Source organism: Arachis hypogaea, chromosome 14 (assembly GCF_003086295.3).
Source record: "Arachis hypogaea cultivar Tifrunner chromosome 14, arahy.Tifrunner.gnm2.J5K5, whole genome shotgun sequence".
Taxonomy (NCBI): Eukaryota; Viridiplantae; Streptophyta; class Magnoliopsida; order Fabales; family Fabaceae; genus Arachis; species Arachis hypogaea.
Genome location: NC_092049.1, coordinates 3,778,170 through 3,799,108, shown reverse-complemented (window position 1 = coordinate 3,799,108; position 20,939 = coordinate 3,778,170). Strand labels below are relative to the sequence as shown.

Sequence of the window (20,939 nt, the reverse complement as noted above, 5' to 3'; positions counted from 1 at the left end):
ACGCCTCATGTATCTTTACTGGTTCACGTGCAATGTAACCTTATTTATCTCTAACTATATATAAATCATGCTGCTCTTGACTTATTTCTCATTCAAATTGCGTCTTTAATTACTACTATAAACATCTCTAGAAAAAAATTCTATAGCATGAAAAAAAATCTGAGAGTATAAACAACATGACAACTCGGCAAAAGAAGCGTGAAGAGCTTTTGTGAGATGGCAAAGCAAGGTGAAACCGTGGTTCTTGGTGGTACTGGTGACAAGAATCTAGAAGCGCGAAAACACTTTGCTGAAGGTATGCAATTGATTTGTGTTATTTAATTTTTTTATTAATAATAATATAAATTTAATTCTAATTTTTTTTAATAAGAGTACGAAATGAATACATAAGATATACATTTTAATAAATATTTTTTTAAAAAATTTATATATTTTATATGTATTTTTATTATCACAATTAAGTTTAAATTATTATTAATAAAAAATAATTTAATAATTTAAATGATAATTTGCATTATTTGTATAATCCTTTTTAAGTGTATTTTGTTTTATTTAAAAAAAATTAATATATCGTACTATTATTTTTTATTAAATTTAAATGAGTAAGAGACAAATTTTTCGCTTTTTTTTTTTTAAATCAATTTTTATGTCAAAATTTTTTCTTTTAGGATGAATGAATTTGAATCCTAGACTTAAACTATTAAAAACTCGTTTTAATATATGATACTATTTGTTTAAGAAAACTTAAAACCGATAAAAAAACATGAATGCTATTACTTATTATTTTTTTGAAAATGAAAAAATGTTCTTTATACTTTAAAGATGATCTTTTGGATCATATTAGGATCACTTATGAATATAAGTAAAAATATAGGAAGGAACAGCTAAGATCAAAAGGGTATCATGAGATAGGTACAAAAGGAGGACAAACTAAGAAGGAGCAGATAGGGACCGTGAACTACCAAGAAATGGGACGTAAAGTAAGCCTCTCTATATCAATATTTTTAAAAAATAATTTTTATACTTAATTTCCTTTTATAAATTATTATTATTTTGTTGATATAGTATGTTAATTATTTTTTTTTAAATTACATATTGTAAATCGAAATACTGGTTTGATTTATGCATACATGCTGTCTTAGCAAATCTAATCAGACTACTTCGATTTATGCATGCATGCATATTAGATTTACTAGAACAATATGCAAATATGTATAAATCAAACTATATTTTTCATTTTGGGCAAATGCGTGATATTGGATGAATTTTGGACAATATGCGTGATATTGGATGAATGTTGGTTTATTTATGTGAATTACCCAATTTACCTACTCACATTGGAAATATACGAACTGTTTCAATTTATTAAAACTTACAAAGATCAAATTGAACATTAACTTAGTGAAAAATGCTTTCAATGTTTATTTTACAGTGTCCGGAGAACTTGGAAATTCCCAATAATACCAGTCACAACATAAGTATAACCATAGATATGACGACTTCTTGTTTTTCTTTTTTTTTTTTTGGTTTTTTGTTTTGGTGAGTTGAGTGTTTATGTTTTACTTGGTCGACTCATGAAATATGGGTTTGAATAGGCCAAACCTCACACTGAATCCACCCCCCCCCCAAAATTTTATTTTCTTATGTCATCACTTCTTAATGAATCTTAGTAGTCACTGCTGGTAAATCTTAATAACTACGCGTTCAGCAGCAGATAGTGAATCTTAATAAGTTTATGATTACAATACAAAGATGAATGGATATTTTTTTACGTGGTATAATTTTTCTCACATTTATGAACAACTTGTAATAGTCAAATACTGAATACCATATATACAAGGACGTCATACTTATATTTAACAATAAATCAAATATGATCCTAATGGAATCAGATGGATGAAAATGAACACAATTCCCATGAAAACAAACAGCATCAACAACCTGGTTTAACTAACTGCTGGGCTGCTGGACGTAAGATTTAGCATGGCACGCCACAAATGACTCAACAAGTGGATTCACAAGATGAGGGGCTTCATCCTTCATTAAGTGAAGAAAAAAATTTAATAAAGAGACAAGACTATTCAGATTACTTCATCATAAAGTGAGAATCTTTCATAATCATAACCTTAATCTTATCATTGCACTTGTCTAAGAATTTCAAATTTATAATTAAGGAATTAGGGTAATATGGTTGATCCCAAGCAAATATATTAAGCCAATGCTATGGAAGTCAAGATCATAAATCAGACCTTTGAAATTCCAGGACAAGTGATTTGTAAAGGAGCCTGTGTTATACATTGAATTCATCCATGAAATTTCTACCCCATTTTTACACTGAATCAACATACCTAGAAGTTATAACAACATTATCAGATATCTTCCAATAGACTTAAATTCTTGCTAGCACCAACAAGTGCTCAATTGTTCACTGGTAAAGCTAAAGGGTCATTGACGACGAGTTATTGGTGACTACTAAATTAAGGATTGATGATAGGGAAAATGATGGATAGTCCAGTTTACTGATGTATGCTACATATCTTGTAGACAGATATGTAGACCAGAGACAAAATAATGGATGAAACAAAGGACTGTTCGAAACTAGATGAGAAAAGAACAAGAATACGCATATTTGTCTCTTCCTTCGAAAGATTCTAAGGGATAAACCCTCTCCCTTTCAGCCTCCATGTGAACTGAAAGATCTTCAATTGGTCACTTTCAGCTTTCTGGTGGAGGCTTTCAATATTTAAATCCCATCCAAAATTTCAAATGCACAATAAATGTTTATACTATAAAATATAATCAAGAAAAAATATTAATGTTAAATGATTATCAAAAAATACAGAAGATAGGTTAATAATTTCTAAAAATTGAAAAAAAAAAAAACATTGAAGATAAAAAAAGATATAAAGTTCCATGATATGAAATTTATTAGCAAAGCATAATATGAATTGTCCAAGTACTTGTAAAGATTAATTAGTTATGGCAAAGAAACAAAAGTAATGGATATCTGAATATATCTAAAAGAAGGGCATCTCATACCCTCAAACATCTTCAGGATTCAACATTTGATTTTAACCTTCTTCCAAACTAAAAGGTTATTTATTTCACCGTTTGGTTATTCCAGAGGCATAAGAAAAAAAGACAAGAATTTTCAAAAAGAGTGATAAGATCATTGGATTTGAGAACTCATGCCAATCACATTTTGTAATTGCATCAATTAGAAAAACAGCAACCGCACTTGTAGATATTTTCTTTACAAATGTAGCAAATAACTACACATCTAGAAGGCAGACCATAGATGGTAGCAGAGAAACCTTTGGCTCTTTCAGTTAGCATCACAAGTTAATAACAGTAAATCTAAGAAGGAGCATGAATATGTCCACATTTTTTTCTTCGTCATGCAAAGTCTCCTATTATTCAATCACTAGCACAGCACCATGGTATTAGCTTAGAAGAATTTCCGATTTATATTTCCCAAGTCAACTTAAAGCTGACACTGGATTTAGAAAACATGATGAGGAAAGACAATACTCCTGATCAGTTATAAGCTTCTCGATACTCCTGTGTGACTATGTCTATAGAGAAAGCAAGGGCATGACACACAAGAGAGAGAGAGAGAGAGAGAGAGAACCTGGGGGCAATGTCCAACATTTGGGAGGACAACAAAGTCTTCTACAGAATCAAATTTTCCGTAGTTTCTACCAAGCTCAATTGGTTCCCAAGGATCCTTGTCACCCCATGCTATCAATACCGGGCACTGAGAAGAAAGTTTTCTAGACTCAGTTTATCTTGTCAACCTTACATTCATTTGGCTTTGTTCCGACTTCCTCATGTATGGGAATAAGGAAGCTTACCGTTACTTGGGGTAGTAGCTCTTCAGGAAGAGGGCCACCTGAGTAACAAATGAACTCGAGAAAGACCTCCGCGGCTCCAGGTTCCAATCCTGGATTGAGTATGATCTCCACTAGCTCGTCAGTCACCATGGAGGTGTCATGATAGCACTGCAGAGAGCAATTCATAAAACAATCATTAGTTTTGGGGGAAAGCATCATCATGTGTCAATGAACAAAGCGGCTATGCCTTGGATTTAATTGCTTACAACATATTCATACAGATTTATTCTAATAATCTTTTCTTGATTTTTGATAAAATAGTATACATTAAGAGGGAGAGAAGAAACATAGAAGAAAAAGGGACAATAAAGATCCTCCTAACAAGAGACCAAAAAAAAATCGGAAGAAAAAGAATATCAATGAAGAGATTTCCAATCTCTTATCTTGTCTGCAAGGGGAAATCTTCAAACAAAAAATCACAAGCTTTACACCAAATAAGGGGCCATACATCTAATCCTAAACCATAAGGCTTGTTTATCTGAAAGTCCATTAAAGTCTCATTCTCAGGCATTTTATTCAGTTTGTGTAAGGTTCTCAGATATCACAGAAGGTGGAATAGGATTAGGATAGAGATAGTATAGAGAAGCAGTAGTATGAAAAATTAAGAATAACAAGAATAGAAGAAGTGTGTGATAGTCCCAAACCAGGGAATGAGTATATTGACTATGTGTGTATGACTGTAGCAGAAATGACGTTTGGCATTCGAGAGGCCAATTCTTTCCACAATTCTCACTTTAGTCTCTTCCTACCTGAAATAAATGCTTCTCACTTCCTATTGATATCTCTCTCTCTTGTAACTAACTCCCTAAATTCACGTTTCCTTCCTTACTCATTAGTTATTTTTTATTCCTCTCCTCCTATATGTATTTAAAAGGAGTAATTTCTCTATGCTGCCCCTGAACTTCTTGGCTGTTGGGGTTTGTCACAGTTTGTCAACCCAACATTCCTTGAAGCACAAGTTTTTGAATATACAAAGTTGAGTACTAAGCTAGAGGAGTACCTGACAAAGAATGTTCCTTACAGATTCTTTTGTCGCAACAGCTTTAAAGAAGAATTTTCCTACAGCTGTATCCCTATAAAATATAACATTATGATAGTAATAATCTGGTCAAGGCTTGAAATCTGCAACATCAACATAAAGATACTTCTGTTTCAGTTGTACCTGAGCAATCTCTGGAATGATCTGATGAAAGGTTTTGCATACCATGGCTGCTTTTTTATATGAAGCATACGCAGTGATATATTGAGAATAATAATGCCCCTGCACATCTGTGGTGCAACTACAGCTGCCTGAAGACCAACAACTCCTGCAGAAAAAAAAAATACAAATAAACAAAAAATAGTTAGTAATAGTGTAAATCTAGCATATCGAAATAATCAACAGCTCAGCTTATAACAGTAATTAGAAATAACTAAATGAAAATAATCCCAGCTATGAATAATTATTAAGGCGCTTCTGAAAAATTCACCTCCAATAGAATTGCATACAAAGAATGCTTGATCTTTAACGACATCAAGACAAAAATCATTTAACTGGGCAGCCCATGTGTCAAAAGTGTAAAATGAATCATCTCCAATTTGGCGAGGATTCGGTTTGTCTGAATATCCATATCCAATAAGATCTATAGCGTATACCCGGTTGGATTTTGCAAGAACTGGTATATTCTTCCTCCAATGGTTACTGCAATGATATCCATGCTCAGTTCAGTTACTTTGCGGCATAGTCAAAACAAAGGAAGATAATAAAATGCACAAAAAATTAAAATTAGATAAATAACATGTGATATCATATGCATATACTTTCCTATTTTGCAATGTTAGAGCATGCATCCATTTTTCCAAGAGAAGGGAAAATTATTGTTGCACACTAATTGGATACCCCTTTCTTTTACAAGGATCTTGTTTCCAAATAAAATTGACAAAGTTTGCGAAGAACATTAATTAAGAAAGCAAGAATGGAAGCTTTAGGTTTTGCTTTTACAAGGGTGTTGCTTCCTTACAGCACTAGTTAGCAGAAGCAGAAAAAAGATAGACTCTCTGTGTTGAAAATTGTGTTGAAAAGGAGTAAACTCACATTTAGGTCCTGAAATTGTAAGCCAAGATCATAATAGCCCATGAAGTTAGGAAATTCACTTTTAAGTCCCTGACATATGTAAACCAAATTAGTCTCTAATATTGTATTCTTGATAATCAAACTAGTCCCTATTTGGGTCCTAAAAACTCAATTCTTAAAGCCACTAGTGTTATAAGCAACATATATCATTTCAGGAAGTAAAGTGAGCACTTAGTTACCCAATGGAATGCTTGGTTTGAGAGACGAGATGTCATAACCAAAATTTATCATTTCAGGGAGTAAAGTGAGCATTTAGTTATCCAATGAAATGTTTGGTTTGAGAGATGAGAAATATAGGGATAGAAACACAAACTATCTATGTGTGTATGTCATTTGGAATGAGAGATGGAGATGGAAACAGAACTGGAGTGTCTTAAGACAACATATTCTAGTATTTTTTGTAACTCCAAAAAATGGGGACAATGGACCACACTACTACCAAACAAGATACCAAGACAAATTTTTATGTATCTTTTTCTCTGTCCCCACTGTTTCCAAACACAACTAAAAAGAAACACTTCCAAAAAAGAAAAAGAAAGAAAAATATAACAAAAATGGTGAGGAAATATCTTTGCTTCTATACAAATATGTAGATATCTAAATGGCATTTTAGAGTTTAGACACAAAACATGTGAGTCCTAAACCTGAAAGCACAACCAAGTAAAACATTGAAATATTTTTGCATAGAGCAATTCAATAGTAGCAATTTGTACAATTAATCTTCAAGGTACCTAGGGGCATATTTGATAATGAGAAGCAAAATTTGAACAATGTAGACCTGTTTGCTCCAAAACCGTGCACTAAAACCAGTGCAGGGCCATCGTTCCCAGCACACTGATACCGGATAGAGTAACCCCTCCAGTTCCACGTGCTACAAGCCAAGGAAAAGAAAAGACATGTTAGCACTTAACCTTAGACCAAAAATATTTAACTTCACACCACTCAGAGGAGAAAAAATTTTTTTGATAATTATTAGATGTATCCAACAAACAAAAGGAATACTCTATAATGATAGAGTTATAGCATAATACAGCAACAAAGAGAACAAATAGCCCATCCTCAATTACATCAGACCTCACCATAATGACATAATGTTACCCCGATAATTGATAAAAACCAACTACACTTGCTCTACCCCTATAAGTAACAATACCTTCTGGCTCCACTACTTAAGAAGTACGTAACTGCTGCAATAACTATTCCACAAACAAAGCACAAGTTTGGTCTTTAAGCTCCTTTAATGTCCATAAATCATGAATCCCTGCCAAGATTCAAATACTACACCAATGTACGCATTTATAGTCACATCAGCTTCTCCTATAATCATGCAACACTAAGTCCATCATCAAATATTACTCAAGAAGAGTAGCCCCTCTGTTTCTTCCACGTTGGAATCCCTTACAAAAAATTTACCTGCCTATATCTTGTGTCCTCTCAAGGTAGTTCCTTCGACGTCGCTCTGTTCCCACAGCTGATCGTTTTTTATTGCCTCCACTATTCTTCTTCTCGAGCTTATCAACTAGCATATCCTGGATCACCACTGCTTCATTGTCTGAGAGACAGCAGTTCATCCCAAAGCTCGTCTCATTCACCTCTTCTCTATTGCTGCTCCAACATTCCTTGATAGCAATTTCCGTTCCACAATTGCAGAAAAATCCACTATGTTGCTGTCTTTGACTACTTTCTTAATCACACTATTCTTCTCTATTCCTCCACTGCCTTTACTATTCCGACAACCAGTTCTTTTCCTGGTCCTTCTTCCTCTATTCTACCTCAGTCCTCAAGTTAGAAAGTTTGATCCACTATCATCATCATCTAACTACGCGTAATATAACCAAGACTATCCACTAGTTAAATATCCTACTAACATAAATACATTAGAAAGATTTAGGCATAAAAATAACACTAAAAGATGAAAACGACAAAAAACCATGGAAAGATAGTATTAGTTTTAGAAAAATATCCAAATACGAGAAATTTACTTTCAAAAAGGTTCTTGAAGGTGAATCACAATTTTTTGAATGTATCAATCTTTAAATTTCTTCGTGATTAAGTCAAGCAAATTTTATTCAGCAATTTTATTTCTACATTGTTGACCATGAGTTTTTTAAAAAGAAAACTTGAAAAAGGTCTAAAGATCCAATTTTGCCCGGGTTCTTTATCATGCAATTTTTTAATAATTATCTAAATGTTCTCGCAGAAAATTAGACGTCACTTGTGAAAAAACAAAAAATGCTACGTGCATACGAAAAATCAGCTCCCATATCATTACCATGTATTTGTTTGTTTAACTCAATGTGTATTTTGTATTTCAACTTGTATTTTTTTCGGGTGAATGATATGAAGGCTGATATTTTGTTAACAAGTAGCATATATGAAAAAAAGAAAACCGTGTTTTTTGGTCATTTCTTTTGTCATACTATTGTTTTTGGCCCTGATTTCTGAATCTTTCAGCTATATTTTTAGTGATTTACTCAATTACTAAGTAATTTATTTTTCAGAAAGTAACATGAATCTCATGGTACACAAACTATACTGAAATAAAAAAGAGTTGAATTCCTATACTGTTGAATTAATCACTGAACGATGCGGAAATTATTCTCAAGGTCCCTGGATGATGGTAAAATAATAACAAGAAGAATAGATAGTGAAAATTTTCTCATGCGCACTATAGAAAGGATAGAAATAGTTAGTTACCGGGTTTGAGGCTCATGCTGGAGATCTGGAATTTGGTTGGTTGACTTGGAAGCAATTTGGTCATTCAATTTAGGGGCAGAAAATGCAACGATCCTATTTGATTGAAAGAGATGAGGGACTTTGAGTTTGGGAGAAGGGTATTTCCGGTAAAACAATGGTGTTTGGGTGCGTGGGAGAGTGACGGTGGTGAAGGAAGATAGCAATGCCATGGTGTTAGTAGTATTAGTAACAGAAGAGATTCAAGTTCTTATTCATGGCTTCTGTTTTGGTTCTCTAGTGCCCTCACTGGTCGTGTGTATGTGTGCTCAACCACGCACCACGTACTGCGTGGTGTAGCTTCAACTTAATTGTGGTTCCAACAATGCAGGTATGGGTGGCTAGGGATGAAAAGGAAAAACTTAATTAAACCGGATTAATTATATAGTTTTTAAATGGAGTAAAAGTCATTTTCCATCTTTAACCATTTATTCTATGCATATTATGTCTCCTAACAATTATAAAAACATAAATCTATTCTCATCTATTTTTGTATTTGTTCAATCCAGTGAGACCAGTTGACAGCAGGTCAATACTGACGTGTCAGATAACTGTTGTTAGAATAAGTTAATTTCAATATCCCAGATCATCCATATTGAATCACCAAAAATATATATATCATAATGCGGAAGCGTACCTGAATTCATAAACATGAATCATACGATCGGAAGAGTTTGGATCTTGTGGTTCTTTCGATCTTCCTCAACCAAAGCCTTCTGTATTCCTAGGAGGCTGAACTGTAACTCTTTTGATGGGGAAAGAGTAACAAAGGCGGCTTTGGTATATTGGGGATCGAAACCCTGAAAATCTATTTATATTTGAGCATGGCACCCATTAAACCCTTAAGCCCAAATAAAATAGTATCTAAAGCTCAAAAGATAATATATCTAAAATCCAAAAAGATAATTATCTAAGGAACAAAAGATAATATCCGGTTTTATTCTCATTTAATTCCAAATCAAAAGTAATAATGACTTATTCAATTTAGTATTTATAACAATAAATGAGATCACCATTATATAAGTCATTTAATTTGAAATAGCATAATTTGTGATTATAATTAATATATGTATTGCCCACAAATAAGTTAGGAAATCAAATAATTTCCTAACAATCTCCCACTTGGGCTATACATATATTATTTCTTGACATAATCACATCTTTATAAACTTTATGCGCGCATCTGAATGCTATTTCTCTCATTACTTTAACAATCTGGTCCGTCTCATTCATTAGATATGGAACTACCGCAGCTTTTATCACATTAAATGCCGTGACTAAACCACGCCAATCACCATCCTAATATACTCAACGACATAGATCAAATTTGGATGAGTAATATGGAAATTACATGCCAAGTGATCTCATGCATGTCTATTTCCAGCTGGTCCAACTTTATTGAGATCAAACATAATACAAATATTGTAAAATGAACATTTCACATAACATGAAATAAACCATCAACTTAATTCTGCAGAAAAATTAACTCAATATCTGTCATAGGACATATAGCATAAAATAAACTCCCACTAAACCAAGGCATCACAAATATTGACTCCCATTCGAGCAGTGTGCTCATGAAAGACTTTAGGGATCAATTCCTTGGTTAATGAGTCTGCTAGCATATACTCTGTTCCTATATATTTTATGGAAGTCTGTTTTTTTCTTAACCTTTCTCCTTGACAACTAAGAACTTGATGTCTGTATGCTTCGATTTTGTCAAGCTCTTATTGTTATTGGAGTATAGTACTGCTGACTTGTTGTCACAAAATATCTTTAATGGCATTTCAATGTCATCTACTATATGAAGCTTAGTGACAAAGTTTCGCAACCATATGCCATGAAATCGGAATCAGAGTACCTTATGATCTCTAAATTTTCTGATCTCCGATAAATAAGCATGTAATCATTTGTTCTCTTTAAACAACGCATTACGTGTTTAACAGCTATCCAATGATCCATATCCGGATTGCTCAAGTATCTACCCAATACTCCCACTATAAATGATATATCGGGATGTATGTAGACTTGAGCATACATTAAATTCCCTAGTGCTGATGCATAAGGCTTATCATGCATTGCTGTCCTCTCAAGATCATTTTTAGGGCATTGCTTGAGACTGAACTTGTCTCCTTTAACTACGGGTGTGTCCATTGGTCTACAACTTTCTATGACATATCTACTTAAAATCTTTTCGATATAGTTATTTTGTGACAATCCAAGAATACCTTGAGAGCAATCTCTTAGTATCTCGATTCCTAATACAAAAGAGGCATCACCAAGATCTTTCATTTCGAATTTGTTCGATAGAAATTTCTTAGTTTCATGCAACAAGCCTATATCGCTACTGGCAAGTAGAATGTCATCAACATGTAAGACCAAAAGAATGTATTTACTCCCACTGAACTTGCGGTATACACACTCATCTATAATATTTACCTCAAAACCGTATGAGGTAATGACTTGATGAAACTTGTGATACCATTGATGGGAAGCTTGTTCGAGACCATAGATGGATTTTCTCCTTTTCTATTAGATCTCCTTAATGACACTTCTTGAGGTTGTTGAGCTTGCTGTATGGGTTGGGATTGAGGAGGATTCTCATTATTTTCCTGTACTGTAGCAGTATCTTGAGCAACAACAATATTCTCATTGTTCTCTTGTACTGTAGCTGGATTTACAACAGGATTCTCATTGTGCTTTTGTACTATAACTGTATCTTGAACAATAATAGGCACAAGGTCCTGATCATTGTCAGTTATAAAATCCTCATCAAAAGCAACATTCCTAATATTTCCTTTCCCCCCAAACTCAACATCCTCAAGAAATCTCGCATTTTCCGTCTCAATAAATAGACCTTGATGCAGGATTGTAAAACTTGTACCCCGTGAACGCTCAGCGTAACCAACAAAGTAGCAACTAATTGTCCTTGAGTCCAATTTTCTTTCATGCGGCCTATAAGGTCGCGCCTCAGCTGGACATCCCCAAATATGCAAATGCTTTATACTAGGCCTTTTCCCAGTCCAAATTTCATATGGGGTTTTGTTAACTGCTTTGCTTGGCACCCTATTAAGGATGTACACTGCGGTCTTTAAGGCTTCTCCCCAGAGTGATTCAGGCAAGGAAGAATGACTAATCATACTTCTCACCATGTCCTTAAGAGTTCGGTTCCTTCACTCTGCAACACCATTCATGCTAGGTTTGCCTGGCATAGTGTATTGCGGAACAATACCACACTCCTCTAGGAAAAGAGCAAAAGGCCCAGGACGTTGCTCACCTGAACCGTCATATCTTCCGTAGTATTCACCACCACGATCAGATTTGACAGCTTTAATTTTCTTTCCAAGTTGAAGTTCAACTTCAGCTTTGAAAGACTTGAAAACATCCAAGGCTTGGGACTTTTCATGAATTAAATATAGATACCCGTAACGAGAGTAATCATCTATGAACGTAATAAAGTACCATTGTCCATTCCAAGAGACAGTAGGAAATGGGCCACATATATCAGTATGTATTAGTTCTAAGACATCTTTAGCTCTCTCGGCACCTAATTTCCTTTCGTTTGTCCTTTTTCCCTTTATGCACTCAATGCAGACTTCAAAGTCCGCCAAATTTAGGGGTCCGAGAATTTCATCCGACACGAGCCTCTGAATTCTCTGTTTAGAGATGTGGCCTAGGCGTTTGTGCCATAATGATGCCGAATTCTCATTCAATTTTGTTTTGTATTCGTTTGCAGTATTTCATTATTATAGGAATTTAAGTTAAGCCTATATAGATTATCCACCAAATGATCAGAGCAAATATTATTCGAATTATAAAAGAGACTGACTTTATTGTCTCCGAACGAACAAAAAAAAAAAAACCTGATTTGTCCAAACGAGAAACAGAAACCAAAATTCGTCTAAATGACGGTACATAAACTGTCTCTAATAAATCCAAGTAAAATCCACTCGTGGAACATAATCTAAAGGTTCCTATAGCTTCGACTGCAACTATATTGCCGTTTGTCACATAGATGTATCTTTCAGCATCACTTGGTGGTCGGCTCCACAGGCAACCCTGCATAATAACACTTACATGAGTAGAAGTAACAGAATCTACCCACCAAGTATCAACAGGTGCATAACTTAAACTAGCCTCAGAACAAACGAAAGTAAGAATTATACCCTTCTTTACACGCCAGGTGGCATATTTGGTACAATCCTTCTTCACGTGTCCCACCTTCTTACAGAAGAAACAAGTTGAAACTTGATCTTGTTTCTTAGCCTTTTTCTGCTGAGAAGGCACATCCGCAGTAGTATCACGCTTTCTTTTATACTGAGAAGATGAAGCCATGTGAGCACTTTCAGTCTTATCTTGCTGTAGCCTCTCTTCTTCTTGCACACAGTGAGATATAAGCTCATTTAAGGACCAAGTGTCCTTCAAAGTGTTATAACTCACTTTGAATTGCCCAAAGTGTGCAGGAAGGGAAATCAAAATGAAATGCACGAGTAAATCTTCAGACAACTCTAATTTTAGTGCTTTTAATTTTGAAGTAAGATGAGACATTTCCATAATGTACTCCCTTATGTTCCCGTTACCTTTATACCTCATGGAGACAAGTTTGCTCAAAAGACTACTTGCCTCCGCCTTTTCATTCTTAGTAAAGAATTTTTCTACATCCTTTAGAAACTGTTTGGCATCTTTATCCTCAGTGATTGAGCCCCGAAACGCCTCAGGAATTGAGCGTTTCATGATCATGATGCTCATTCGATTGGATCTCTCCCACTTCTCTATTTTAACCTCATTGAGGTTTTCCGGAGTGGAAGTGGGTTTCTCCTCTCGAAGAGCTATATCTAGGTCCATACAACCGAGGACAATCTCCACGGTATCCTTCCAAACTTTAAAGTTTGAACCATTCAGCATAGGAATACTGCTAATTTGTGCAGAAACATTGGTAGCTAAAGCCATAGTTTCTGGATTAGAACAAAAAGAACATGCAGTAGACATTAGTTAATTAATGGGAAAAAATCCATATTGAGATATCTAGCACAACATTAATTTTCAATCTTTGGATAGAAAAATTAACTGTAAGTGATACTCTCATTGCAGTAATCAAATATTGTCAAAATTCCTGTCACACATTAAGCCTTTCTTTGGACCGACTTAATGCGCACATGGAAACTTAAATTTCGCAACCTATTTATTACCGCATATATTTTCTATTAATTGGCCAAACAATAACCTTCCTTTGGGCCGATTATTGACCGCATAATTAATAGAAAATAAACAGAAGTGTGCAATGCTTATTATTTGGCCAAACAATAAACTTCCTTTGGGCCGATTATTGTTCGCATAAATAATAAGTATTACTTTATTCTTAATTAGTTATACCCAAATATTTATTTACCATTAATATGTATATGTAATTCGGCCAAATATAGGCCTTCCTTTGGGCTGACCAATATTCGCATGAATTACATATCACCATATTCCTAATATTTTAAATAAATTAATTTTCACAAAAGAGGCTACTTTGGCAGCATAATGTTCAATCAATTTATTCTAAAACTAAATCTTTATAAAATAAATGGGTATAATAATCCAAATTGTTACTAATTTCCTTATGTGACAATTAAATAACATTTTTTTTATTGTTATTCTATTAATATTTATTTATCAAAATAATTTTATGAGTATCATCTCAAAAGAAAAAAAAGATAACCGAATACAGGACGTATCCATCACAGATACACAGCAATGTGTATAGCCGAAAAAAAAAATGATGATGATGTCTCCGAATTTACATATATAATAGCACCAGTGTATATAATATAGAACTAACCTATGACGGCATATATACATATATATATTTATAATGCAGGCACATAGTAAATTATATATATATGCGGTAGCAACAAACCGAACCAGTTAAGGATGTTTAAAAAATATATATATGTAATTTTACAGCACAAAAAACGCAAATGTATACGACGTACGCATATACATATATTAATCCAAAAGAAATAGTAAACTGAATATTTTGATGATTAAATTATGGACGGCTCTGATACCACTTGTTAGAATAAGTTAATTTCAATATCCCAGATTATCCATATTGAATCACCAAAAATATATATATCATAATGCGGAAGCGTACCTGAATTCATAAACATGAATCATACGATCGGAAGAGTTTGGATCTTGTGGTTCTTTCGATCTTCCTCAACCAAAGCCTTCTGTATTCCTAGGAGGCTGAACTGTAACTCTTTTGATGGGAAAAGAGTAACAAAGGCGGCTTTGGTATATTGGGGACCGAAACCCTGAAGATTTATTTATATTTGAGCATGGCACCCATTAAACCCTTAAGCCCAAATAAAATAGTATCTAAAGCTCAAAAGATAATATATCTAAAATCCAAAAAGATAATTATCTAAGGAACAAAAGATAATATCCGGTTTTATTCTCATTTAATTCCAAATCAAAAGTAATAATGACTTATTCAATTTAGTATTTATAACAATAAATGAGATCACCATTATATAAGTCATTTAATTTGAAATAGCATAATTTGTGATTATAATTAATATATGTATTGCCCACAAATAAGTTAGGAAATCAAATAATTTCCTAACAACTGTGTCTAAGTAGCTTTGTCTCCTTTGTAATAGGGCCAAATTACCCCCTAGTCCTTCAATCATTTCCCTCCTCTGCTTCACCTGCTCCCTGTCTGCCACCGCTTTTTCCCTCTCCCTCCTCTTCTCCCTCTTCTCCATCGCCTCTCTTAACTCCAAAACTCTAACCCCCCTCCCATCCCCCAATCCACCTCACCTCCTCTCCGAAATTATCATCAAAATCATCACCACAGCAATCATCATCAAAATCACCGTATTCACTTATCTTCATCCTCGTCACAATCATTATCATCATCAATAATATTATCAGAATCCAAAAATTTAAAAACAAAAAACATAATCACACTAAAAAATATCCTGGTCACTTGGAGGAAAAAATTTATTTGTTTTTAGAAAAAATTATCAGAAAAATAAAGACTAAAAAAAAGTAAAATTTAAATATTAAAATAAATGAAACTCATGATGTTGTTGTGGTGGTGATGGTAGTGGTGAGTGATGAAGAGAAATGAGAAAGTAAAAAAAATGTAGACAAGGAGGAAAGGGAAGAGAGAAGGGAGAGTTTAAGAAAATATAAATTTTTCATTAATCATCATGCATAAATGGTGGTGATGATATTATTAATGACAATGATGATTGTGACTCCGGTGGGGTGGCGAAAAGGGAGGATTGGAGGGAGAGGGAAGAGTGTGAGTGCGGTGGCAGTAGAGAAGAGGGAGGAGAAGAGGAAGAAAGAATTTCGGGAGAGGGAGATGGTTGAAGAGTTTAAGGGACGATTTGTCCCTATTAGGAAGGAGACGTTACCTGACATGTCAACGTTAACCTGTTGGTAACCGGTTCTAGGGGCTGGATTGAACAAATACGAAAGTGGATAGGGATCAATTTGTGTTTTTATAATTGTTAGGGTGCGCAATGTCCATCGAGTAAATGGTTAAGGACCGAAAGAGGCTTTTACTCTTTTTAAATGGTTTGTTCTAAAATGATAACGATGAATTTTTATGCTATATTTTTTTGTTATATTTTTTATTGAGTAAATTAATTTTTTTATTTTTAAAATTAGATCATATTCAATTATTTTTATCATTATTATTTTGTATTATTTTAAAGAATTTAAAAAAATTAATTAATTATAAAGATTTGTTTCCCTTACAAAAATCAGTTAAACTCTAAAATTATTCTCTAAAATTATTCTTGAGATTCACGAAATGTATCAATATTATCTTTAAAATTGGAAAAAATGTATTTAGTTGAATTTGACCATAAAAGAATTGCGAACAACTTTCTCAAATAATATCCAGAACCCCAGTAACTTGCTTCTTCAATAGCATCAATGTATTTTTTATCATTATCAAGTAAGTCACGCACGTAACATGCATATCTGAATGTCGGGTAAACAACACCATTGAAAGAATGAAGTTCTTCGTAACTACTTGAACCTTTAACAATGTTGAGTAACATTCTTAAATAGTATAATTCACTTGCTGATAAAGGGACAAAGAATAATCTACCAATAACAGTGTTTCTTTTCCTAGGCTCCCATATTCTAAAGCTATGTTTCCAAACAAATTCAGTTGGGAAATTGTTATAAGTTAATTATCTAGCTGCCTCATATTTTATGTTTGCTTGAAACTAAGCTATGAACGTGGATTCTTTAATTGTTGCTTTCTCAATAGTTCTTTGCAAATTGTCTTGATCTTCAAAGATTATTGGTTGTTCATTGGGTAAGTGAAAGCTTAACCGTTCAACTGAGGGTCTTCTCTAGTGAATATCAAATGCAAATATTCTCCAAGTAGATTCACAGGGAGAGATATACCGACAATCATAATACATTTTCACTTCATCTATAATTGAATTATAATTGGAAAGCATTGAACTTGAATAAAAAGAAGCCGTGACTTGATCACTTCCCTTGTTAACATACTTAAAAATATACTTTATCGATCTTGACTGATTGCACCATTCAACATTGATATGAGCACCATATTTCATCAATAAGAAGGGTTAAGTATGATTTTGGTCCCCAACGTAGAGGCCAAAAATTGATTTCGTCCCCAACTTTTTTTTGCTACAAAATGGTCCCTAAAATTTCAGTTTGTTTTAAAATCGTCCGTCGGACGAAAATACCCCTCACTCCCCTCTTCTTCCTCAACACCCATCTTCTTCCTCAACATTAACCAGAAGCAGATGCACAAACGCAGAAGAACAACAATGGATAACAACAAGCTCAACCAGAAGCGGAAGAACAGCAGAAGCGAAAAATAATGAAACAACAACAACCAGATGCAGAAGAACAACAACAACCATGGATCTTGTATACAATTAACCATTAACAGAAATTCAATAACCTAAGCTAATTCTATCAAATCTAAGTTAATTCAACAACAACAACAACAATTCAGCAGCAACTTTCAGCAATTCAATAACCTAAAATCAACTAACAAAAAATTAAAATTCAGCTAAACTAACCCAGAATCAAATCAAGGGGCTGGAGGGAGGGTAACAGGCAGTGGTGGCTCTGATTCCTTCTGCGACAGGGACTGAGGGAGGGAAAGCAGGGAGGCTCGCTGGCGGTGGTGAAATAGAGGAGGCTCCACGTTGCTGCGTGGTGGTGAAGCAGGAGAGGCTCGCCGGCGGTGAGCTCTGGTTCGAGGAGATCCGAGACAGGGAAGAAGAGAAGGAGGAGAGAGGGTCGCGGTTGATCTGGACAGGAAAGAGGTGGTGGCGGGACGGCGAGACGGCGGCTTCCCTTCCCCCTTCTTCCCTTTCCTCCCCCGGTTTCTCGCGCCCCCACCCCCCATCTTTCTCTCCCCCCCCATTCTCTCTGTATCCCTTTCTTTCCTTCTTTTTTATTTATTTTATATTTATTTTATTTTATAATTTTTTAATGAGGGGTAATTTGGTAATAAAAAATAAAATTGGTAAAAATAACGATTTTAAAACAAATTGAAATCTATGGGATCATTTTGTAGCAAAAAAAAAGTTGGGGACGAAATCGATTTTCGTCCTCTACGTTGGGGACCAAAATCATACTTAACCCTCAATAAGAACTTATTATATGGCACAACATATCAATTATCCAAATGAATACCTGAAACCTCAATGTTATGACCAGCATCTCGACATCTATAAACTGGATATCCATTTTGATCGAAGGTGGTAAACTCTACGAATTTCTTAGGGAAATGTCGGATGCAAACACCATTCTCCATGCAAGGTGAATTTTTGTTTACAAATCCACAGGGTCCATGCATCATTAAAGCCTTAACTGCCTGATAGTATTCTGGATCCATATTTTGATATGAAATTTCTGTTGAGATAATGTTGTCTATGTCATCAAGACCAGAAAATTTACGCTCTTGCGCAAGAAATAGTAGTATATGTGCATGCAGTAATCCATGCTTCTGAAACTCAATAGTATATCTGACTATAATAATAGATATGCATTCATTATAATTGTATTATAATGGATTGAAATAGTAAACATTTTCCTACAAAAATGTAGGTTTAGAGTATTACCTGCCCTAGATGTACCGAAATTTTTATTCTTTTAAATATCTTTGATGAGTAAGTCCAACTTTGTCTTGAATAATCTGCAAACCATGTCTGGTCTATCTTCAGGTTTTAAGTTATTTTCCTTACAATAACGCTTTAATTCTTCCCATTGGGGGTTGCAGGTTACTGTTATAAATAAATATGGATAACCGATTGACCTATAAATTGCCATTGCATCTTGGTAGTTCTGAATCATATATATCGTGGTCTCCCTATGAATGTTGCAGGTAAAATAATGCGCTTGCCAAGTGATGACGCCTCAATTTCACCGTTCAGAATTGCATCTTTCAGACCTTTATATATTTCAGCTCTAAATTCTCTTTGCTTTGAGTATACAAATTTAAGTCTAGAAGCTTCAACCATTGAGAATGCATCAACTAAAAACCGTTGAAAAGGTCGTTGAGAATACAATAGAACACCTTCACAACTTGATCTATGCTGGATTATTCTAAATGCAAAAAAAATCCCTCATGCTAAAATAGGAGGTTTCCTCTTTAGAATTTGTTGCCAATTTATTTAACAAGATGTTTTCTCTCCAACCTTCTTCACCATAAGGAATTAGAAAAGGATATTGTAATCCTAAATATGATGGGGGTTGAGTTATGAAATTCGTTGAAGTCGCCCAGATTTTGTTTCCACAATAATATCTCTTTCTTTTGAATTTGAATCAAAATCTCCAACAACTAAACTTGCAACCTCATCAACAGACGGTAGATTATATCGCCTTCCATCTTTTTCCCTTTTTCTAATAAGCCATAAATGAACATCAGTTTGTGGATTAGTCTTAATAACATCTCAGATATGATCCAGCATTTTTATAATATCGGATATGATCTCCTAATTCTATTGGTTGATTTTGTCGCCAGAAGTGTCAAAAAGAAGTTTTTGTTGTGTATAGAAACCAGAGTCAATAATTTAGCATCAGAAATTCAAAATTAAAGTAAAATAATAAAAATTTCAGAATCATAGAAACCAGAATCAACAATTCAGCATCAGAAATATAAATTATACTTAATCTAACCTAAAGAAATTATAACAAATGCTTCAAAATCTAAGTAAATAATGAAAATTTAAGAATCATAGAAACCAAAATCAACATCAGAAATATAAATTATAATAAATACTTCAAAATTAAAATAAATAATGAAAATTTCATAACCATAAAACCAGAATCAACAATTAAGCATAAAAAATTCAAAATCAAAGTAAATAATGAAAATTTCAGAATCATTGAAACCAGAATCAACAATTCAACATCAAAAATATAAATTATACTTAACCTAACTCACAAAAATTATAACAAATCCTTCAAAATCAAAGCAAATAATGAAAATTTCAGAGTTCTGTGACTTACCCAATAGAGAAGAGGCGACGACCGGCAAAGAGGCGATGAACGACAAAGGCGCGAAGACCGGCGAAGATGCGACGACCGACGAACACACGACAATGAGAAGATGCAACGACGGTGAAGATGACGGACTTCCTACTGCGGTGTGCGTGACATGACGGTGACCTAACTGACCTCCACAATGCGTGAGAGACTGAGAGGTGGCGGTGAGGGACTGAGGGGGTGGGAGGTAGCGGTGAAGGATTGAGGGGGTGGGAGGTGGCGGTCGGCGGTGGTGATGGTGAGACAGTGCCGTCCGTGCGTGGTTCAGCGTTTCTGAGAGGACAGGGCGAGAGGATGAGGTTTAAGGGACTTCAGAGTTCAGACTTGATTAGGAATTTAGGATTTGTGAATTGTGAGTTGTAATGGCTAGGGTTTCCCACGTTCCCTCATATGGTGTGTGTGTGTGTGTGTGTATATATATATATTAAGGGTTATTCTAGTCTTTTTACATATACGGGGTTAAACGGGTTTCCACAGGGCGGGGACGTCTATCCTCGCCCCCGCCCCCACCCCCGCCCCATTTATTATACGGGGTCCCGTCCCCGTAGGTAGAAAACCTTCTCTGTATCCGCCCCCGGCAGGTAAATCCCCGTGGATACCCGCCCACCAGGGATTTTTTGCCATCCCTAATAAGGAAATAATAAGGG

At 34.5% G+C, this 20,939-nt stretch overlaps 1 protein-coding gene across 2 annotated transcripts; it reads right to left on the bottom strand.

The window, feature by feature from the left end:
* Window positions 1-1,897: 1,897 nt before the first annotated feature.
* LOC112741005 (uncharacterized) lies at window positions 1,898-9,103 on the bottom strand. Of its 2 annotated transcripts, XR_003171356.3 has the most exons (9): window positions 8,704-9,094; window positions 6,785-6,877; window positions 5,363-5,574; window positions 5,056-5,200; window positions 4,894-4,966; window positions 3,855-4,001; window positions 3,632-3,757; window positions 2,250-2,348; window positions 1,898-2,037 (listed from the first exon to the last, which is right to left on the bottom strand). XR_003171356.3 is itself a non-coding variant. In XM_025789784.3 (8 exons), exons 1-8 carry the CDS (start codon window positions 8,910-8,912, stop codon window positions 1,951-1,953), a joined length of 1,092 nt encoding a protein of 363 aa, XP_025645569.1. In that variant the 5' UTR covers window positions 8,913-9,103; the 3' UTR covers window positions 1,898-1,950. The 2 variants fall into 2 exon arrangements, 1 of the variants encoding a protein (XP_025645569.1); XM_025789784.3 differs by lacking the exon at window positions 2,250-2,348 and having other exon boundaries at window positions 8,704-9,103.
* Window positions 9,104-20,939: the final 11,836 nt, after the last annotated feature.

Excerpts from the sequence above, each read along its gene's own strand:
- LOC112741005 (XM_025789784.3), bottom strand. The coding sequence starts at position 8,912 with ATGGCATTGCTATCTTCCTTCACCACCGTCACTCTCCCACGCACCCAA. Across the intron at positions 6,878-8,703 it reads CAGCATGAGCCTCAAACCCG|CACGTGGAACTGGAGGGGTT; the intron begins GTAACTAACTAT and ends CTTGGCTTGTAG. Across the intron at positions 5,201-5,362 it reads TGTATGCAATTCTATTGGAG|GAGTTGTTGGTCTTCAGGCA; the intron begins GTGAATTTTTCA and ends TTTTTTCTGCAG.